Source organism: Hippocampus comes, unplaced genomic scaffold, assembly GCF_001891065.2.
Source record: "Hippocampus comes isolate QL1 unplaced genomic scaffold, H_comes_QL1_v1.1 scaffold41, whole genome shotgun sequence".
In the NCBI taxonomy this organism is placed as follows: domain Eukaryota; kingdom Metazoa; phylum Chordata; class Actinopteri; order Syngnathiformes; family Syngnathidae; genus Hippocampus; species Hippocampus comes.
In genome coordinates this window covers 4,157,513-4,178,402 of record NW_017805153.1, presented here as the reverse complement: position 1 = coordinate 4,178,402, position 20,890 = coordinate 4,157,513, and the positions used below count along the sequence as shown (strand labels likewise).

The following is a 20,890-nucleotide window of genomic DNA, read 5'->3' as shown; positions in this document are numbered from 1 at the left end:
AGCAAAAAGAGATGCGAGAGGACAGCAAGCATCACTCTGATCTTGTCAAGATGGATACCAGTGAGATTAAGACTGACAAAAGGACTAACTTACACAGTCCGCTCAACTAGAGTGCATTCGGAGGACATTCTTCTCCGACAATGTTTGGATTGTTTTGTTTTGTTTTTTTTTCTTCCAGAAGGTATGCTACGGCTTAGAAACAATTTAAAAGTTTGATTGATTTTTTTTTTCCTCTCTTCTTGCGGTTTTGTTGTCTTCATTTCCAACGCAGCGTGGATGATCGTGAAATAAAAACATCTCTGCAGCATATCGTCTTCACCATAGCAACACTATTGATCAACCCTCCTGGGTCTTCAGAGAAATCCATCGCTCATGTCAATTCCGCCGGTAGTAAGAGTTCGGCGGCAACTCATCCTTTGAATGGACATTTCGGGTCCGGCCATCAAATCTACAATCACTATTTAGCTTCCTTGATGGCGCACTTATTACAAGGGGGGAGTCACTGAATGACCTCAGCATAATCATTGAGACAAAACCTGCCAGTGGGCTGGAATAGGACAGCACAGGGAGTTGTCATCGCTGGCATCCTCTCACTGTAATGCGGGAGATTTACCCCGAAAGTTCACTCTGAGTTTATTAGCATTTGGAGCTATACAATAAAGCCCAAAATAATTCATACCCTGGACAGATTTAGAGTCCAAGTGAGCCTCGAGCGGGTTTTCACTTTTTGTTTGGTGAATGTCTTTTGTCGGGGAGGGGGACAGACTATAAGTGAAATTTAATTTACCGAGTGTGACTTTTTGCACTATTTAAAAATTGATTCACAGATGTAGTGGCCGGTTTTGAGGAAATGCACCATTTTGCATCATCATCATCATTCTAAAAGTAGCTAACAAGTGAGGTTAACAGAAATATTGATGACCCCTGTTCAGAAAGATCCGAGGGACTTCTGGCACCATTCGAATCAATTCTCAATTTTAGAACCTATGCACTGTATAATAATTTGGGAGAATTCACTTTTTAGTCAAATTGTGTGGCCACTTTTTTGCTTGATTTTCAATATCACAAAAACAGCCTGCTAATACTGCTTGAATACATGCACTTTAAGGCTTTGTCTTGTGACCGTTTGATTTGTGACTGCATTGCACTTGAGAACACTCTAAGAAACGAAACATGACATGACATGAGCATGAACAAACCCTATGAGAGCAGAGCAAAAGTAAGGGGGAATAAATTAAAACCGCGCATGGCTCTCCCCCTTTCAAGTCGCATTTTAATGTTTCATAGACGCATCAAAGTATTACTTGAGGGTTTTGCCAACTTCAAACTATTAAAAAAAATGTTTTTCTCCCTTTCTCCCAGTGAGTGGATGATACCCAGGCCAGGTTGACAGCTGTGGTTTGAATCCTTTGCCTAATTGTCCAGCCATTGAAACCACAAAACCCCAGAGGATGAATGACTGCTATGGACTTGCCATGAGGGAGGGAGGGGGGACATTGGCGCTAAAAGCATGTTCAGCATTTGATGGTCACTTTCCGCTAAACAGCTATTTGCAGTCGAGCCCATCATCACGTTTCTAAATGAGCAGAAAGAACGACAGTGTGCAGCAACAGCAAACCATGAGTAGCTAGTAGCCCAATTAAAAAGGGATTTATTTAAAGGTTAATAATTTTGCAATTTTTCAAAAAAAAAAAAAAAAGGGCAGCTTGTTCCACTGTGGGCGTGAACACAGACGACTCCACTTGCTGCCAATCAAAGCACTTCCTTTCATTCTCGATATTGACGCACTCACATCTCGCATGGAGACAGACATCTGTGTGCGGAAAAGGACGCAAAAAGTCCTCTTCTGCATGTGATTGGAGTATTATCAGTGCACTTGGCTGGCGATTCAACAGACAAATGTAAGTGGGTACGCTCATTACATAAGCTGGTAATAACCGCCGCCAATGTAAATATGCCTGCGGACCTCATGTCTGTCTTTGCCTCAATCAAATTCACCAAAACTGATTTCGAAGAGCCGCGCCACTATTTGGACTTGGTCCGAACAGACATAACATTAGACTGACTCTCTGTCATCAATATGTCATTCCACCAGCCAATTGCCGTGAAGGACACACCCTCGCTCGGCCGGAGAGCCCAGCATGGCAGAGCCGTCTGCCAAATTGGCAAACCGGCGTAGACAGCCTTGCGCCTACACAAAAAGCGGACAGGGCAACATTTGCGCATGCGGCGTCCACCAAAATAGAGCCCTCCAAGTCTGTTGGTCAAAGCAGAGTGCACAAGTCGGTGCGTTTGCGACGGCATCCGTGTGATATTTCAAGCCATTAGATATTTTGTTCTATGGAGATGTGTTTTAAATAATTAATCTGCTGTACTGGAGCCCTGCTGCGGTTCTCATTCCACTGCAGCAGAGCGCTCCTTCAGCCAACAGGCATAAGAGATGCGCGCACACAAACAAACGCTAACGCTCTTTGAAATCGCTGGTGCAAACTCATTTCATTTACTTGCAATGATAGCGCCCAGTTGGGGTGCCAGCATTTTGACCGAAAAGTGACGTGCGCGTCCATTCACAAGTTGATAAAAGAAAGGCAGATTACCCGTAAATCAAAGCAATGTGGTTGAAAATACTTCATTCAAAAAAAAAATTGCAGCCTTTCAGTACAAGAGGCCTTTGTAATCTTGCGCAATTACATGAAGTAGCGCTGCATCTGACTAAGCCACCTGTAAATCTATTTCCGATATGAATTTTACAAATGATCTGACTCAAAGTGACGGAGATGAGGCTGGGAGCTGCTTCAAGCGATGTCTCCAGCACTTCCGTTGTCGTTTCTCAACAAAGGCATCATGCTGGGCACAAACTAATCATCACTCGCCATTGATTGAAGGAGGGCGGATTAAACTTGAGCGAACCCAAATATTCATTGTTACGAAATGTCTAAAAAATTGCCTCAAACTACCAATAAGTCACACTGCAGACAAATAAAATGGGCAGATTTTAGTGCAGTCATAAAAAAAGCAACATAAAAACAACCAATTCTCCCGTCCGCAAGGCAGTGACTCTCCATTTTACCTTTTTACCACATTTCCAAATGAAAGAAAGAAGAAATTAACTTCTACCATGAATCTGAGGAACACCATTACTGGATGTCAGTGCCATTAGCTGTGTTACGCTAATTTTGTTCTTTCACAGAATGGCCTTTCATTGATGTAACTGGGAACACATCAGGTTTCCTGGATGCAACGCATTTCCTGTTGATGAATGGAGCGCCGTCGTGCCTTGAGGTACGAGGGATCGGACTTGGGAATTTTTCAAGATGCTGATAATTAATTAATTAATTAATTTATTTATTTATTTGCCAAATTAAAGATCCGAACTCTGTATGGTGGCAGTGAATGCAACTCAACTTGCTTCACAACAAGAAGCAGTTTGGCAATCAACAATTGTTCAAAAAAGGAGCTTCAAGCTGTTTAGGGGGCACTCTCACCTGAAGATTATTGTCAAACAGGGCTGCAATTTACTATCATTTAAATCCTCGATTCATGTGTCAATTACTTTTGTGATGAATTCATGAATCAGATATTAAAACATTGAGTACTTTCCATTTAAGTAAAGAACGCTATTTGAAATTGACACTGGTTTGGGTCGAAACATCCGGTGGAAAATAAGCATATACTGTATGTTGATCATGTGTTTCCAGAGTAAAAGCAGATGTTTGCAAACGTCTTACTTTGACTAAACACAAAGCTAACGACACTAGCTTTCATGGAGGATGACGAAAATCTGAAGATTTTAAACAGGCTCTCCAAACAATTAACCAATAATCAAAATAGTTGTCGATTAACTTAATAATGGATTAGGTAGGTGTTGATCAATTGATTAGTTGCTGCCCCTCTACTATCAAACTAAACAAAAAAACAAGAAAATTACACACTGTGGAATTAAAACAACCACACAACTTTCTTGTCCATTAGCGTAATGCCAACACACAGTGCAAAATGCCATCTTTGTGGCGGTGTTATCACGTTTCAAGCAAAGGATATTTGAATACACGTAGGCAGGCAACATCACAATACCCACAGGCATATATTCTGTATGTTCTGCCAAGACATTACTATTACAGCAGTTGTGAAAGTTTTCATTGCTTGTGACTAAATAAATGTACTACGCTGCCCTCCCCCTTAGACAGGTTGTGCCCAATAGAAGGAATCGCAATTAATCAATTATGATGCACAAAATGTTTCATTTACATTCATTATGTTATGATTTCTACATCATATAATAAAGTACAATATTACAGAGTGCTAGTTTCCATATTATAAAAAAAAAAAAAAAAACACTTTTTGGTTTTAGAGGGGAGCTTGGAACAGATTATTGGCATTTCTATTCATTGCATTGCAGGAGTGTTTTGAGTTACCAAGGTTGTCACAAAACAAATTCAACTCATATCTCAAGGCACCGCTGCATTTGTTAATACTAGCTGTCGAAACTTGTGTGAGAGAATAATGCACGACTTTTACTGCCAACCCTGTGCCAGTGATTAATAATGATGGCCAGAGAAGTGAAAATAATGCTAATTAAAAAAAACAAAAAAAAAACATTAAATGTGTATAATGAAGAACAAAGAAGCAGATGTTTATGCGAACATCTCTTCATAGTTGTTTTGGACTACTTTGTTCTTACTACTCGACTCCGTGGTAATTAGTTGTTGAGTGGTAATGACTATTTTGTACATACAGTTCTTGTATACTGCATATATTTGTCATACAGGCATTTCCCACCTACATGACTAATGATCTGATCTTACACTCTCTCATGCAAGTGGTTATTATTACTGTACCGGTACTTATGTGTCCAAAAATGTTTCAGGGCTTTAGAATGATATGTGTATTTTATTACATTTATTAAATGAATACAGCGTGATGATGTCGAATAATACTTGCATAACATTCCCTTGAAAAACGTATTTTCACCTTCTAAGCACATTTCTTCTGAAATCATCTGTTGATAAATACTATTTCCAAACATGTTGCAAGGGTGACAAAAAAAAAAATTCACGTCAGAGAAATTTACTTGCATAACATTCCCTTGAAAAACGTATTTTCATATCAAAATGCAAACATATCAAAAGTGGGTTCTAACATCCAAATAATTCATCACTGTGCATGTTGCTGCTTTTGATCATCTTTATGTATGAATGTGATAAATATCTGCCATGTTAACAAGTCTTTTTCTGTTTTTCTCCTCTCTCACCGCTGGAAGAAAAAAAATGATCCTGTTTGCCAAAACATAGAACTGAAATCAATTCAGCAGGATTTGCTCGACCCGAACTAGAAGTAGAACAGAAAATCAAGGTGGAATGGATGGATGGATGGATGGATGGGTTTGTCCTTTATTACTGTCAAACTGCTGCCTCCCCTCGCAGTCTCCCTCTGCGAAAGTACATCTTATGCTTGCTCTCACTCAAAACAACATAACACGGCGCGACCAAAAAGCAACGGCCTCTTGTCAAATACCTGTTATTTATTCATGTCTTGTAAGTTGTTGACACATCTTTGTGTTCGTTGTTGTTGTTGTTGTTGTTGTTGTTTTTTTTTTTTTTTTTTCAAGAAAGAGGAAAATTTTTGTTTCAGCGTGAGATTTTAACATTGTGATTGGGTCAGCGAAATTCTCCACCAGTTTCTCGAGCCGCCCAGGAATCGTATCAATCGGTTCGTGAAGGGGTGTCTTGAGAAACAAGTTTTGTCATTCCATGACCATGCTCATACCTCAAAAGACTTGTATCTCAATCATCTCGAATGGTAATTCCATTAATCTTTTCCAGCACTGCCCCTCAAAATATAACAAAAATACAATGAAGAATTTTTACTGTTTAAACCATTTTAGTCATACTTTCTCATTCATTGAACACATTCATACGCATTGCTCTTTCTTGTGTGCGCACCTTGGTTGGCCACCCGAGGGCAGTATTAGATAGACATCCAGTTGACCCCCCCTATTTGCAGGTGATAGGGACTGGGGCCGGCGGTGAAAAGTGAAAATCCGTGTATAACTGATGGCCATTGAAATACATTGGGGAGACAAAAATCTATATATTTTTTCCTCAAAAAAACAGGGGCAAACAGGAGGCTAATAAAAAAAATAAAATAAAAAAAAACTAAAATATATTGTTTTAATATTGAAAAACAATTGAAAATAACAATATGTGAATCTGCGGGTGCTGAACTGTGGACAGGTATACTGTTGTACTGAAAGCCCAGCTCCTCTCTCACCTTCCCAGTATAGTTATTCTTCGCAATGATAAAGAATATATGCCTGCGAGTATTTTTATATTATCTTTTACATGTGTTGCTCCACTGTTTGTGTTCAGATATCCGTTGCATAAAGGATAACACTGTCGAACCGTTGCTTTTTATAAAGAGAGATGTGCTGGGTCACTTGCCACCATACTGTACAGCATTTATATCTCAAGTTTATGCTCCCAAGCCAAGCAGTGAAATCGTCTGATCGGCAGCTCATATCTCAAGAAAGTCACTCGCATCTCAAGGGAGTTGTTTTTCAGGTACCCTCGTTTCGCTTCTGTTGTTTTCAATGCCATGCACTTGTTTGCAAATTATGCAAGCACTGATTCCATGAAAATGTAAAGGGGTAAGGCCCTGCCAAAGATAACATCAAGATTTTTTTTTCTTGTTGCAGTTGCAAACTTTCTGTCCTCTTTTTCTCCGCACATGAGTATGAATCTTAATGAGAACATTTTGGCATCTGGAGAAAGTGATTATCTTGCAGGGAATAGATTTTGGTTCTGATCCAAACTACAGCATTGTCCGGCCTTGGTGGAGGTCAGTGCTTTGCTGAGTGTCATTATTCTATAATAAGCATCTACTCTATGTCTCTACTCTCTTGCCACTCCAAGAATTCCCTTGTAGATTCGGCCGTGCTCCGGACCAGTCAGCCTGTCAGGGGCCATTCATCACTACCTGGAGTGGGACTCTCTGCAACAGGAGCTGTTCTTTCAGCACCACCATGGACAAGCAATACTCTTACAGTGTAAAGCAGGGGTGTCCAAACTTTCCCTTTTAACACCCGAGACTGACTGCCCACCCCTTGTTGTGTTGATGGCAATTGTTAGTTTTAAAGAGACGGACATCATCACCATCGTCTAATTCTTAAAATGTGGAGAGCTGCGACAGTTGTATGTACGGAAATGCCGCGCTTCTGTGCGTTCTGTTTGAAAGGAATGTGCCAATACAGGAGAAAGACAATGTGAAGGTCTATTGGTTCATTGTAATGACATTTTGTTAAGGTGGGTGTGACCCACTGATACACTTTTTTAAAATACATATGTCTTGCAGTCCAACAATCAATCAAGTAATTGACAACTTACCAAATTGATTGACAACTGTTGTGACAATCAATTAATTATTGAGAACCATAGTCCAACTTGAAATTAATGCTGCAGCTATTGAACATTTTGGTATTCAGATATCCTATTGAAATTACGGACCGAATCATGGGGTATTCGGATAAAAATGAAAACATAAATTTTTTGCCTCGTCAAAGATACAGAAGACAAAAAAACCAACATTTCCACTTCACTAAAAAATGGACAACTCGTTTTCATATTTAGATGATCAACATTTTATACTTTAAATTGTGCATAGCAGTACACTATTTTCCTCTCGAGAAACATTAGTGAGAATTTCAATAAATCTCTCCCCATATATTTTGGTCTATGCGAGGAAGCGAGGTCAAAACCACAGGAGTGATTGTGCCAGCTAAAATAACATACTTGAGTCAGCCCGGTTTATGAACAAGTGATCAGTAGGAACGACAACCGTGTCATGCTGTCAGCATCAAAGTGTGCAGTCATTTAGGTCTATTAACTTGAGGGCTGCCAGCGCTGTGCTAGCACTGCTAGCCCAGCTCGTGCTAGTTGCTACAGCTGGCCATAGGCGCCATACAATACAGTATCAGTGTAATTAAGTCGTTTTTTTTTTGTTTTTGTTTTTATTTATAATAAGCACTTGAATATTATATTAGCATGGCATTTTATTGTTGCCGCTGGAAGCAACAGTTTGTGACGGCAATCAACGACCCCCAAATACAGTCTGCAAAATGAGTCAAGTCTGCTGTTCGCCGCAACATGCTGCCGGGAACAATTTCACAATAAAAACTGTTACTCCAGTTAGCGTGACTTTGGACTGCCAAATGAGGGTGCACTTGCTTCTTATTTAGCTACCTCCATGAAGCCTTTACTATCTGTTTGCCGCCTTCTGGTTGGATGACTCCTAGTTGACAAAGTGCTTGATTAGACATGCAGCAGAGCCTGCACTTGAAATGTCAACATCACAGACAATCAGGTTAATTTATTCGTGGCAGCCAAAATCTTGATCACGATTCAAATATGATTCATTGTGCAGCACTGGAAGCCAATCATTTTTTCCAATCGAAACCATCTTATATCATAAAACAAATCAAACTAAACATCAAGACGAATTAATCCTTTCTAAGCACGTCTCTCCCACACTTTGATGTTCTCAACCAGTGATTCCCAACTGCTGTGCTACGTCACATTGGTGAGTCATGAGAGAAATTATACATCCAGCCATTTTCTATACTGATTATCCTCATCAGGAGTGTGCGTGACTTTCCATCATCATCATCATCATCATTGTGATATGCAGAGACGCAACAACAGGGCAGGCAACCCAGGCATTGGGCACCAAGCTGAAGGGGGGCCAGAAAGATGACCGACAATGGCTCCGCTATATACAATGAAATGACAACACATTGGGAATCCCTGCACAGTGCCCTTTACTAGCTGTTGCTGGCTGATAGCTAGTTGGAGACCCTGAGAGATGGTCATTCTCAACAACACAACTGGATTCCCCCGAAAACACTGCAATGACATGTCGCGATTCGTAATATTCCTAATTGCAAACTTGGTTGTGATGTTATCATTCTGCAGATTTTGCACGTTATTTTGTTGTTGTTCAGTCATTTTTACAATGTGTGTTCAGTTTACTCGCTCAGTTTATTTTACATGTTAATTACAGTGGTGGCTTAAGATCCAAGTTTAATTCATTCAATGGCATGGTCGTGCTCGTAACAAATAACTTCGCAAATCTTCTAAAATTTTTTCTGGCCCAGCCTCCACCATTCAGAAAAATCAACAAAATGTTTGTAATGTAAAAAACAGCATTCACTTACATTGCACTTTACAAAAACCTGCAGTAAATGCATAATTACATTGAATGTAAACATAGTAAATCATTTTAGACATCTTCTGCTCCAGTTTGACTGACATTGTGCTGCTCCTTCTGTGCACACCTTGGCCGCCCAGGGGCAGCATAATACAGACGGAGCGACATCAAAATATCTCAGTATATGCCTGTGAGTGTTATATTTTTGTCTACATGTGTTGCTCCACTGTTGATGTTCAAATATCTGTTATTGAAGGGTTATAACACTGCCTGCCACACCAATGCTACACATGAGCCAATCTATGCTGTTTCCCATTATGTTTGAGCTTGAAGCAAGCAAACGTCAGGGCAAATGTATGTACAGACGCTCCCCAGGTAACGAACGAGATACGTTCCGAAGGATCGTTCGCTGGCTGAATTCGTACGTAAGTTGCTTCAGTGCTATATTTTGTATGGAATGTATGTTTAAGGCTTATATAAGTATGTTTAAGGCTTATATAAGTGTAATAGAATGAAGTTTAACATACTTTTGGAAGATGTACTCGAAGGCTTAAGGAGATGATGGAGGGGGAGAGAGTTCCGTCTCGAACTTCTTCATGGGGACAGGCGTTTCCTCCTCCTCCTCCTCCTCTCACAGCGCCTCACGTCGGTATTAGCGGCGGAAAGAAGTACTACAGTACTCGGAAAAAGGCGCGCAATACAAAATCTGACTGACAGCATCTCTGTCCGAGAACATTTTTCGACATACCTGTACCCGCAAAAATGTTCGTATGTACCGTTGTTCGCAACACGAAAGTTCGTAAAGCGGGGAGCGCCTGTACTGAAGTGTGTTAAATACACATAGTGTAATTCTCTTTGTTTTATATGTAGTTTGACAGTAAACCTCACGTGGGAGTGGCAGGAAACAACCTTTTTCAAAGAATTGGTCATTATCTGTCGAAGTGCTACTTATTTGAACTGAGTTAGCAGCCACCGTACAACGATCGTAATACAAGTTTTTGCTCGGAAGGAAAAGCAAAAAAAAAAAAAAAAAAATCGGCCATCGGTCCTCGTAGCTCAAGCCACGACTGTGGTTCATGAAACATTTTTGCTTAGTCACTGAGCTGAGTTTTGGAGGTAATAATTTATTTATTTACTTATCTATTTATTTATTTACTTATTTATTTAGTGGGGGCACGGTTCGTCTTGTTTTGCGTCCAAGAGGGTATAGAAACACCCCGACGAGGCTATCCTCGTGTGGCATTTTGGTGGATTTTTCAAAAGTAGGCTGTAATGTGTACCTCGTCTCGATCAAGGCTGCGAAACGGCGTTTAGTTTCCACTTGCCTGGAAGAGGCGTAGGATGTTGGCAACCATGATCGATACCGAGCTCGCCGAGGCTCCGATGACTCCCACCACTTTTTCGGGCTTGACGAAGACCGGCGGCTCCCCGTTGGTGCACCTCACATCCGAGGTGTCCTTGGTGATGAGGGCCTGCACGAAAGTTAGAGATTGCTCCAGCGCGTAGGTGTCCCTGGAACAAGTGTCCAGCACCCGGGCGCCCAGGGTGATGTTGGGCAAGAGTTGCTCGTCCTGGTTGATTTGGTCCAGCGCGTACATCATGGCTTCGAGCCGCTGGATGCCGTTCTCCTTCTTCAGGTCCCCGCACGGCACGCCGTCCACCCCCCTGGCGTGCACCGGGAAAAGTCCGCCGAGGGTCAAGTGGCCCTCGGTTCGGATCGAATGCGGCGCGTACGTCTCCTGAGCCAGAGCCACATCCAGCGCAGTCCGCACGAGGCAAAACAATCCCAGCTCGGCGAATAAAACGGAACGAGCCATGTTTTCACTTTGAAGATCGAGAGATAAAAGGTGCAATCGGGAGAAGTTTTGTCAACGCGAAGTCATCGTGGCTCGCTCGTCACCGCGGAGGAGATTCAACAAGCTGGGCAAGACTACAAGCAAGATGCGGTCCGTGACGGAGGCTCACTGCGCCCATCGCCTCCTCGCTGCCAGCTTGTTGAATGGCGAAGCCTCGCGTGGAAATTCTGTTCGAACACGACTCCGTCCTCCGAACTGGGTTCAGGTCGCAAATAGGCTATCAAACGAAAAAAAAAAGAGATCAGCGCACGCAATGAACAGCAGCAGATCCGGTCAATACACGAAGCTTCGCTCCGGCAGAAGTGGGTGACATTCTTGTTGTGGAGCAACTCGTGCACGGAGGTGCAACATCTCCTTCCCACTGGCTTCAGACAGCTGAGGGAGGGGAGAGAATGAAAAAAAGAAAGAAAAGGCGAGTGCGCGCTCGTTTCGTCCACTGAGCGTCGGGAAAAGAAAAATGCAGCTAATTAAAGCTTTCCTCTGTCGCTGCAACCGGTCGTGAATGAGTCAGAGGCAGGTTTGCACAGTGTGCAGCCCCTTTTTTGCTTTTCCCACTGAGCACGTCACTTGGCTTGGCTTCGAGCAATTCAAAAGGCGAGCGTAGCTTGTCACTTCATGGTTTTTAGGAAGTAAGCAAACGAGACGCCGAGCTGAATAATTGCTCCTCGGAGAACGCGCTCATCTCATCTCGGCATGCAATCTCTCCGCACTTCCCCGCCCTCCTTTTTTGCCACGCGAGCACGGAAAGTCGATTTGATGGTGACACGCAGCTCACATCGTGATGACAATGAGAGCTTGCCCCTCGATCTCCTCAAGTACTTTTCTATTCATTATGGTGTACCTTTAAAAGAGGAGAGGCTGGGGAGCTTAGAGGGGGTCCAGCCCGGTCTCCAAGGCAACGCATTTTTCACAAGGCATCCTTGATTCATCCTCCACAGTCCACACACACAAACACACATTGGAAGGAATTAACCACACCATTCGGAGTCCCTCACAAAACACCATCCCCACCAAAAACTGCACAGATGGTGCTTAAACAAACCTGACCGATTTCCCAGCAATTTCATGCGCACGCATTAGTCAGGGAGTTTCTTGGCAGAGTCGCTGCATTCTAAAAAAGTAACAGTGTTTTTCAAAGAAGAGAGCAAATCCAATATCGTTAGTGCTAAGTTCTACTAAGGCATGTGTTTCCCAACCTTTATTGAGCCAAGAAGCCTTTGGAAAATCTCATTGCACACAACCAAGCAAAAGTATTACACTAACAGTGATCTCGTGTTGATTTAGTCACGCATTTGGTTACCCAGTGTAAAATGTGAGCCTGTTAAACTGAAAATAAATGAAATGCACTCACAGGAAGTCATGACTTTTGATGGATGAATGGCAACATGTATATTGTACCTTATGTCATCGAACACAAGAGCATTTTGTGTCTGTCACGAGATGTTGCCAGCATACATAGATGAACAAGGATATACCCAACTGTAATTGAAAGAAAAAACAGTATTTTTACAACAAATTAAGTGAAATTGGAAAATTGGGAATCTGAATTGCATTACTCGTTAAAGAGATCCCCCACCGTTTTGACATACGGTCAAGCCACACTAACATTTTAAGAATCTATTAATCTGTTGATGTGTTTTTTTTTAATGAATCAATTCAGAAATAAGTATCCCCCACCGTTTTGACATACGGTCAAGCCACACTAATATTTTAAGAATCTATTAATCTGTTGATGTGGTTTTTTTTTAATGAATCAATTCAGAAATAAGTAAAAAACAATGAAAATCCTTCTCATTTAACAACAGGTTATTATTTCCAATTCACTGCAGAAATGTTGCACTAATGTTTTTGATAGATTCGGTTACTTTGATCTGGGTACTTTGTTTTGGTCCATAAATTCAGTCGTAAAATAGGGAATACTGCTGATCACTGTTTTCTTTCCAAAGTAAAAGCAGATGTTTGCAAATGTCTCATTTTGATTAAGCACAAACAATCAGTGCGCTTTTGTGGAAGACTACAGAAATCTTTCCTGTTGAGAAGCTGAAATGAGAAGATTCGGACAATTTAAGTTGAACAATTGCTCTAAACAATCAATTATCAAAACCGTTTGGATGAATTTTATTTAATCTTTGAAATTACTTGATTGATTAACTACTACACTTGTAATTGAATCAAATCATTTGAATCCATAGTGCAGTCATGTTCTTATCAGCTTCAGAAGAGCCGGAGACTGCCATGTCGTTGTCTCGAGACATTTTGGGCTGATGTCAGAAGCTGGAGTAACTAGTTCCCAAAACAAAAACCGTGCTGCCAAGTCTTCCACATCAAGCAAGTGAAGCGAAACAGGACAAACATGATATTACTTTGAACCGCTTTCAAATACAGACATCACGCTGTGCTTGCCAGCGATGCACTGTTGAATGTTGAATGTCATTGTGACAATTTGCTGATTTTTTTTTTTTTTTTTTTTAAGAAAGGGGTGTTGCCAGACCCCTTTAGCTGGGGCCCGTGGCCCAGTATTAATGAGTGCACAAGTATCAGAAGCAGACCGGCAATCGGACCGGCAGGTACGGCCAGAGTGGGGGAAATGAATTTCAAATTTCTGCGCAGTTGTTAATATGTGGCAGCCACCCACAGTGTCTCCCTACGTTCATGAATTTGCAACCTGCATGCAATGGATGCTCCCTTCCTCTGGCCTCCACTCCTAATCCCTCCCTTACTCTACCTCGCGTGGCGCTGGCAGGCGGGCCCCACCTCCGACAGACGGCTGATATGGGTCTTTTTAAACAACACTACTCGAAAAAAGTCATTGCAATCAGACGCAGGGTGTCGCAAAGTCTTTTGCCAGCAGGCTTGTTGAAAGTCCTCTTACGTCAATAGCTCATCAAACCAAGACAGTAGGAAGCAAATTTCTCCATCAGATTACGCAAAACAAAAACAAAAGGATGAAGAACACCACGAAGACACGGTGGTAAGTGTTTGTTTTATGTCACAAAAGATAAGTAGTGCGGTCAGTTTGTCCCAGGTATGACCAACCATCACAATGTTGACTGCACATTACTACCTAACATTAAACAGCAAATGAGACAAAAGAGGATGAACAGTATCTGTCAAAATTTGTTTACTCAGAACAGTTGTGTTCCATTATTAGCCATGCTTCAAGAAGTTAGCTCTTTTTCTAATAATCATCATTTTTCCCAGTGGCACACTAAAGCATTTGTTGTCAAATGCTGAAACTGATAATAACCTCCGATTTTCTGTCAGCGTGGTCTGCCCAAAATGGTTCTAATTTGTTTTTGGGACAGAAAGCTATTAAATTGATCTCCTGAAATTTTCTGGTCGAGGCCAAATACTATATTAAACCAAACATTAACATGAAGCACTGGAATTTTTAGTGCAAAAACAGACAGATCTCAGTGTTGTAACTGGCAAATGCAGTTGTTCACTTCCATGAACACATTAAAGTAAGTGGACCAAATCTAGCATGCTCTTTTCACTTTTCTTCAAAATGCCAGAACATTTTTTTTCCCTTTGGACAAGAACAACTGTTCAAATGAGCTACTTATTCATGCGAAGGAAGGGCTACTATAGTTGCATTACTGCACTTCTGAGGCTGCTTAAGGTTCAACAACATTGACAGGTGATTCACACGACAGCTTCTTTTCCATAAAAGATGAAATATATAGCAAATCCATTGATGATGTTTCAGCTACTGGTTTGCTCTGTAAAAAGTCAGAAAAAAAAGCAAAAATGTTGTTCAGCATTTTTCCAAAGTAAAAGCAGTTATTTTCTAATGTCTAATTTCTAATGTTTCTAATTTGGTTTGGACAAATGAAGAATGAGTCTGCTTTCATGGAGAGAAAACAAAGATGATTTATTTTAGAGAGGCAGAAATGGCTAAACAATTGATCGATTATTAAAATTGTTGTCAATTTAAGAATAGATTATTTGTCAATTAATCGTTGCACCCCAACCTGCCGTGCATCACAGTAATTGGAACTCGACTTGTGTGTGACTTTCAAGGCGCATTCCTCTTCCCCCTGCAAAAATTAAGTTCCAAACGACATGCGATTTTCGGCAAATACTAACTTCACATTGTTTGGCTATTGATGATACGGTGCTCATTGTCGTTCATTGCTATCAAAGCAATTTGTGGTCGCCATTAGAAATAGTTTGATGCAGACTGCTTTGAGGACAAGCAACGTGGCATTGTCTGCAAAAAAGAACAATTGCAACAAGATGATTCATTCGCAGAATGTGACTTTTTTTTCAGGTCTGCAATTACATTTTAAAGCTTTTAGAAGAGGAATATACATATTAAAAAAAAAAATCTGAAATAAAAATTCTAGTGATCCAACTTTGAAAGTGACTATGCACCATTCACGCTGCAATCTGCAAGGCTGCAGTTGCTCAACAAACACACAGGAAACGTTTAAAGGATTATGGGATAAGTCGTTTGCTTGATCAGTTTGGTTGAGAGTTTCTGTGTGGTGTAAAAAAAAAAAAAAAAAAAAATGACACCGGGCCCCATTTTAAAAACATGTTGGTCCCATTCATTTCTGTTCAATTAAAAGATTAGTAAAGGCAATGTCGCATTAATTGAAACACGCATGTCCTATTGACATTACAAGCTTGGGTGGGCACATTTCTAATTAATGAAGTTGAATAGAGACTAATTCAATCTTAATCCTGTCACGCAGTGTATTTATCTCTATTAGCTTCTGGAATATCTTACAACGGGCAAATCACGCAAGTATGCTAACACCAAGGATGGTAATGTGGGTTCGGGTGCACATTGTGCTCACTGAGTCAGGATTCATGAGACAAACACAGGGAGAAAGTGTGGGAAGAGGAGTCGTGAGAAGCGAAGGAGGCAGATGGCCTCCTCTAATGCGAGCACGCCATAGACAGGCGGGCGAGCGGGAAGCAGCAAGCTTCTCCACAAGTGACAGCCAGAGAAACTGGTGTCGCCGTGCACACCACTAATTTCACCACTCGGACTCCCGGCTTTAAGAGCCCAACTCCCAATTTCACTGTCAGCTGAAAGGTTACTTTTGAAAAATGGGGCCCTCACCGTGATTTAATTCACTGACTACCTTGAGGAAGAGGAGCCTTTCCCCAGGGGAGGTTCTGTGATTTAGAGCAAGATTACACCTTGGATTGGATCTTCTGTCTTTCTCTTACCTCACTCTTGCGTGGACACACTGTTGCAAATCCCCAAAACACGCGGCCACTCAAAAGGAATCCTATTTCACTTTCTTACCCGAGGAAACACAGGCAGGTGGAGAGAGGCTGTCTGGTCTTCATATGCAATCTGGACACGAAAGCAAAACCCCCAAAAAGACACGGTTTCCATATGCCGCAGGTGCAAAATAATTCAATATATCCACCACTAGATAGAGGATGGTTTCCTATGAGAGGCCCGGGCTTTTGTTTCAAGCATTCAATAATACGTCTGCTCAATACAGCCTTCTTCAAGTCAATTACAGAGCTGGCACACAGCGAACATCAGGCGAAGGAACAATAAAAAGTCAACCTTCAGGACAAGAACCAATACACTTTCCTGTTAGGCTGGCGCGGGCCACAATGGGCTCTGTCTGTCAAATTAATTAACCTGGAAACCCGTTTAATTCACAGACTCAAATGAAAGGGCCGTGGAATCCACGCGAACAACCTATCTCCACGGCAAAAAGTAATTGCATGTCGAGTTGATTTGTCGGAAAGCATACAGAGCTCCAACCTGTTTGGAGTCACGCGTATTCTGTGCGAGGCGAGGTGAGGCGTTCATGTTAGATCAATGCAGGGGCAATGTTGCATTAGCAACGTGAAGGTCAGCAAGTTGCAGAACCCTTGCGTCTCATTGCACACCATCTGCTCTGGAACAATAAAATGAATTAGGCGATGTTTTTATTCATCTCTGTCAGCAGATTTGGCAGCTGTGTGTGTGTGTGTGTGTGTGTGTGTGTGTGTGTGTGCGTGTGTGTGTGTGTGTGTGTGTGTGTGTGGAGCAGGGGGTGGGGGTGGGGGGGAGAAAGGTAAAAAACAAGAGGACAATTTTACAGCCCCGTGGAATGCTGACCTCCCGTGTTGCTCATTCCAAAGACAAAGCAGGTCCAGAGCAGAAAGGACAGAAGACTCTCCGTGCTCTTAATTGTGACCCTAATCCATCTGTCATACCTGCACCACTCTGATTCCATTTTTGTAATGTGAGCTCAATATCCACTGACACGCTGGAATACACAAAAGCCAGACTAATAATGCACAAGTGACCAGTGACATACAAAATAGACCAGCGTTTCTTCTCAGCAAGTCAGACCTGCTTGTCAGGAACCAGATTGCACAAAGCGATATTTTATTGTGCTCGGATTTAAAAAAAAAAAAAAAAAGTATGGTGGGCCGCTGGCATCTCAAGGTATTTGAGATCAAGAGAAAGAGAACCGAGCACAGGGCTCTCACTAATTTCATCTACCTTCAGGTTCGTTGGGCAATGTTTGCTTGTAGATGTGAAGGGGAACATTTCGAAAGCAAGAATGCTTCATGCCAGCTCTACAAAGAACACGGATACTATGATTACACTGGTCAGTTTTAATCTGAGATGGCTTTTTGTGGCTGTTGATTTATTTTTAAATTCTTTTTTTCTGGCACATCAGGTTTTTTTTTTTAGATATTTTCATTTTTTATTTCTAACTTTGACCCATAAAAGCTTGCGCAATACGGGTTTTACCGCGTATTGTAATTTATAGCGATGATGTTTCAGAAAGAAAAAAAAAATACACCCGTTGCTGAAGTTATCCCTTAATTCACAAATGTTACTAAATATCAGAGGTGGGAGTCAGTCATATACGTGCAAGCCATAAATACATCTCAAGTCGTAACCGTCAAGTCTCAAGCAAGTCCCAAGTCGCTGAGGGGGAAAAAAATAAATAAATCAAGCAAGTCAAGTTATTACTTGATTCAAGCAAGTCGTAAGTCAAGTCATAAAATCGTGCTCAGTCACAACAAATGTCAGAGTGATAATTAAACTTTTTTTTTGATTGATCATACTGCAAAAAGTACATCCATTCATCTAGCCATCCATCCATTTTCCGATCTGCTTTATCCTCACAAGGGTCACGGGGGGGGGGGGATGCTGGAGCCTATCCCAGCTCTCTTCGGGCAGTAGGCGGGGCACACCTTGTACTGGTTGCCACTTGCCAGCCAATCGCAGAGCACACAGAGATGAACAACCATCCGCGCTCACACTATTGACAATTTAGAGTCATCAATTAACCTACCGTGCACGCTCTTGGTATGTGGGCGGACTTGCGTTTCGTTCCCCTTGAATCATTTATTTGGATTGGTTTCTAATGCTTTCCGTGAAACCTGTTCGTGGCACAAAAAAACATGAAAGGGGGACCACTGGGTTCCATGACAACAAGGCTCGCTGGTTAAACAGGGAGGTGGCCTTTACGACTCGGTTGCTACAGCAAAGAACTCTTGTTTTTTTCCCCACTGATGTGACATCTCCCTGATTGGGTGCCTGCCGGGTAATGATCAGCAGTATTACATGTGGCAGATTAGGACGAAAGGGTGCCGACCTCCCACCCACACTGTTGTGGAATCTTGCAGAGGGCCTATTAAAGGGTGACGGAGCCTTCGTTCTGATGACCAAACCCACGCTCCACTGGCCTTATGCAACAAATGGACGCAGCTGTGTTTGTTAACTGAGAAGACTTTGCAGCCACAAATTTGATCGTGATGGCAAATGTCTCCCACCTTGTGGCCGTTAATTTGCCGGCTCTTTGAGCAGTGTCTTCACACCACATTGTGTTGGCTGCGGTCTCTTCTCTGGCCTGTTTGAATGACTCATAACAATGCCTTTGTGTGTGTGTGTGTGTGTGTGTGTGTGTGTGTGTGTGTGTGTGTGTGTGTGTGTGTGTGTGTGTGTGCGTGCGTGCATGCGTGTTTTGGGATAATTGGACATAGTCACTAACAGACAGTTCTTAGGAAATCCAGTGAAAATATTTCTCCATCCAGCTACGTAGCCACCACTTGGCCTGCACAAGCCACTTGAGGGACATACTCCAAAACAATGGCCCAACACACAAAACCACTTGAGGATCACTCTCCATAACTATGCTGGTGCGAACAGAACAGTGGCATAAAAATTTCAAATTGATGGTCACTTGAAAACACGTTCAATGATTTATTTGATCTATTCAGCCATTTTTTTTTTTTTTTTTTTTTTTTGGGGACCTTGTAAACAAAACATTCCACTTAAATAAAAGTAGAGGTGGCCGGTGCCAGATTACCGCTTTGGATCTGATTTCCGTCTGCAGTCCCTTTGGCATGCAAGTTCAAAAAGTAAGAAAAGAGTGGAAAAAATGTGGAAAAGTTGAACGAGATAAGAAGTGGCAAAATTGATTAAATTGTTCACAACTGTATATATTTGCACTATACAGCATATTCTATCGCTGTCGTCGTGCGGAATCCTTACACCTTCCAAATTATCACTTGTCAGGAGACCCCAAAACATGACGTGGTTAAACAACTAACGCTGCATCATCAAAGACAGGAAGCCAGTTTTCACAATTTAGATTGATTGGTCAATCATTTCTAAAGCTAACACCCGAACGTGTGGACTGACCAATATTATGGATTTGTAAAAAAGAAAAATATGAAATGTATCCATTTGTGACATTGGAATTTTCAGCCCAATACCAGTGATATACGTAGATTCCATTTGCTATATGAATTAATATATGTATCGAAAATCAAATGGCAGCTCAGTGCTCCAGTGGTTAGCAAGTCGACCTCACAGTGCAGGGGTACCGGGATCAATTCCAGCTCCAGGCCTCCCTGTGTGGAGTTTGCATGCTCTCCCCGAGCCTGCGTGGGTTTTCTCCGGGTACTCCGGTTTCCTCCCACATTCCGAAAACATGCATAGCAGGCTGATTGAGCATTCTAAATTGTCCCTAGGTGTGACTATGAGCGCGGATGGTTGTTTGTCTGTGTGTGCCCTGCGATGGGCTGGCAACCGGTTCAGGGTGTCCCCCGCCTCCTGCCCGAAGAAGGCTGGGATAGGCTCCAGCACCCCCCGCGACCCTTGTGAGGATAAGTGGATCGGAAAATGGATGGATGGAAAATCAAATGGTGTCTCGAGCCTTGGGTCAGAAATCAAAATATGAATCGAATTTGGACTTGAAATTGTTGAGGGAGGGGGGTTCGTTAGAGTCCAAAGTTCCATATATCTTGACTCATTATGTCGCACAGGAGAGCCCGTTACATCTGAAAGTAAACTTCCACCAACGCAAGGGAGACTTTTCTGAAGTTAGAAAGAGATAAATGTGCACAATGAGCGTGTTCCAATTCTGAAGAAAGATTGCAGCCAAACAAATAGACCTCCTCAAAAATGGTGTGCTCTGACCCAAGCCACACAAAAACTATTTAATTTACCCAGTCAGGACTGAGCAAAAACACCAGCTATTTTTCAGCTTGTGCAAAATGGACAACTAGTGAAGCATTAAGAGCAAAAACCCTTCTTTCAATGGAACAATACTGTGCATTTAAAAAAAAACAAAAAGAAAAACAACTTGTGTTGGTCTCTTTGAACCGATCACATCCCGCCATCTATTTTCAACCACGCTCAGGGTCACGGGTGCTGGGGCCTATCCCAGCTAACTTTGGGAAAAAGGGGGGCGGCAACCTGAGCTGGTTGCCAGTCAGTTGCAGGGCACAGGCAGAAGAACAGCCATTCACACTCACATTCACGCTGTTATTGAGTGGGAACTGCCGACACACACTTGAACTGATTTCATGTTTTCCCAAATTCAGACCTTTACTGCGATTGCACC

General features: G+C 42.0%; 1 protein-coding gene across 1 annotated transcript in view; it reads right to left on the bottom strand.

Moving 5' to 3' along the window:
• The window catches only part of LOC109515024 (metabotropic glutamate receptor 7-like), a 123,648-nt gene extending 111,222 nt beyond the window's left edge, over positions 1 to 12,426 (bottom strand). Inside the window, exon 1 of the mRNA XM_019868560.1 lies at positions 10,527 to 12,426. Coding sequence (XP_019724119.1) covers positions 10,527 to 11,018 — 492 coding nt within the window. The 5' untranslated portion in view covers positions 11,019 to 12,426. The remainder of the gene's footprint in view (positions 1 to 10,526) is intronic.
• Between the last annotated feature and the right edge of the window lie 8,464 nt (positions 12,427 to 20,890).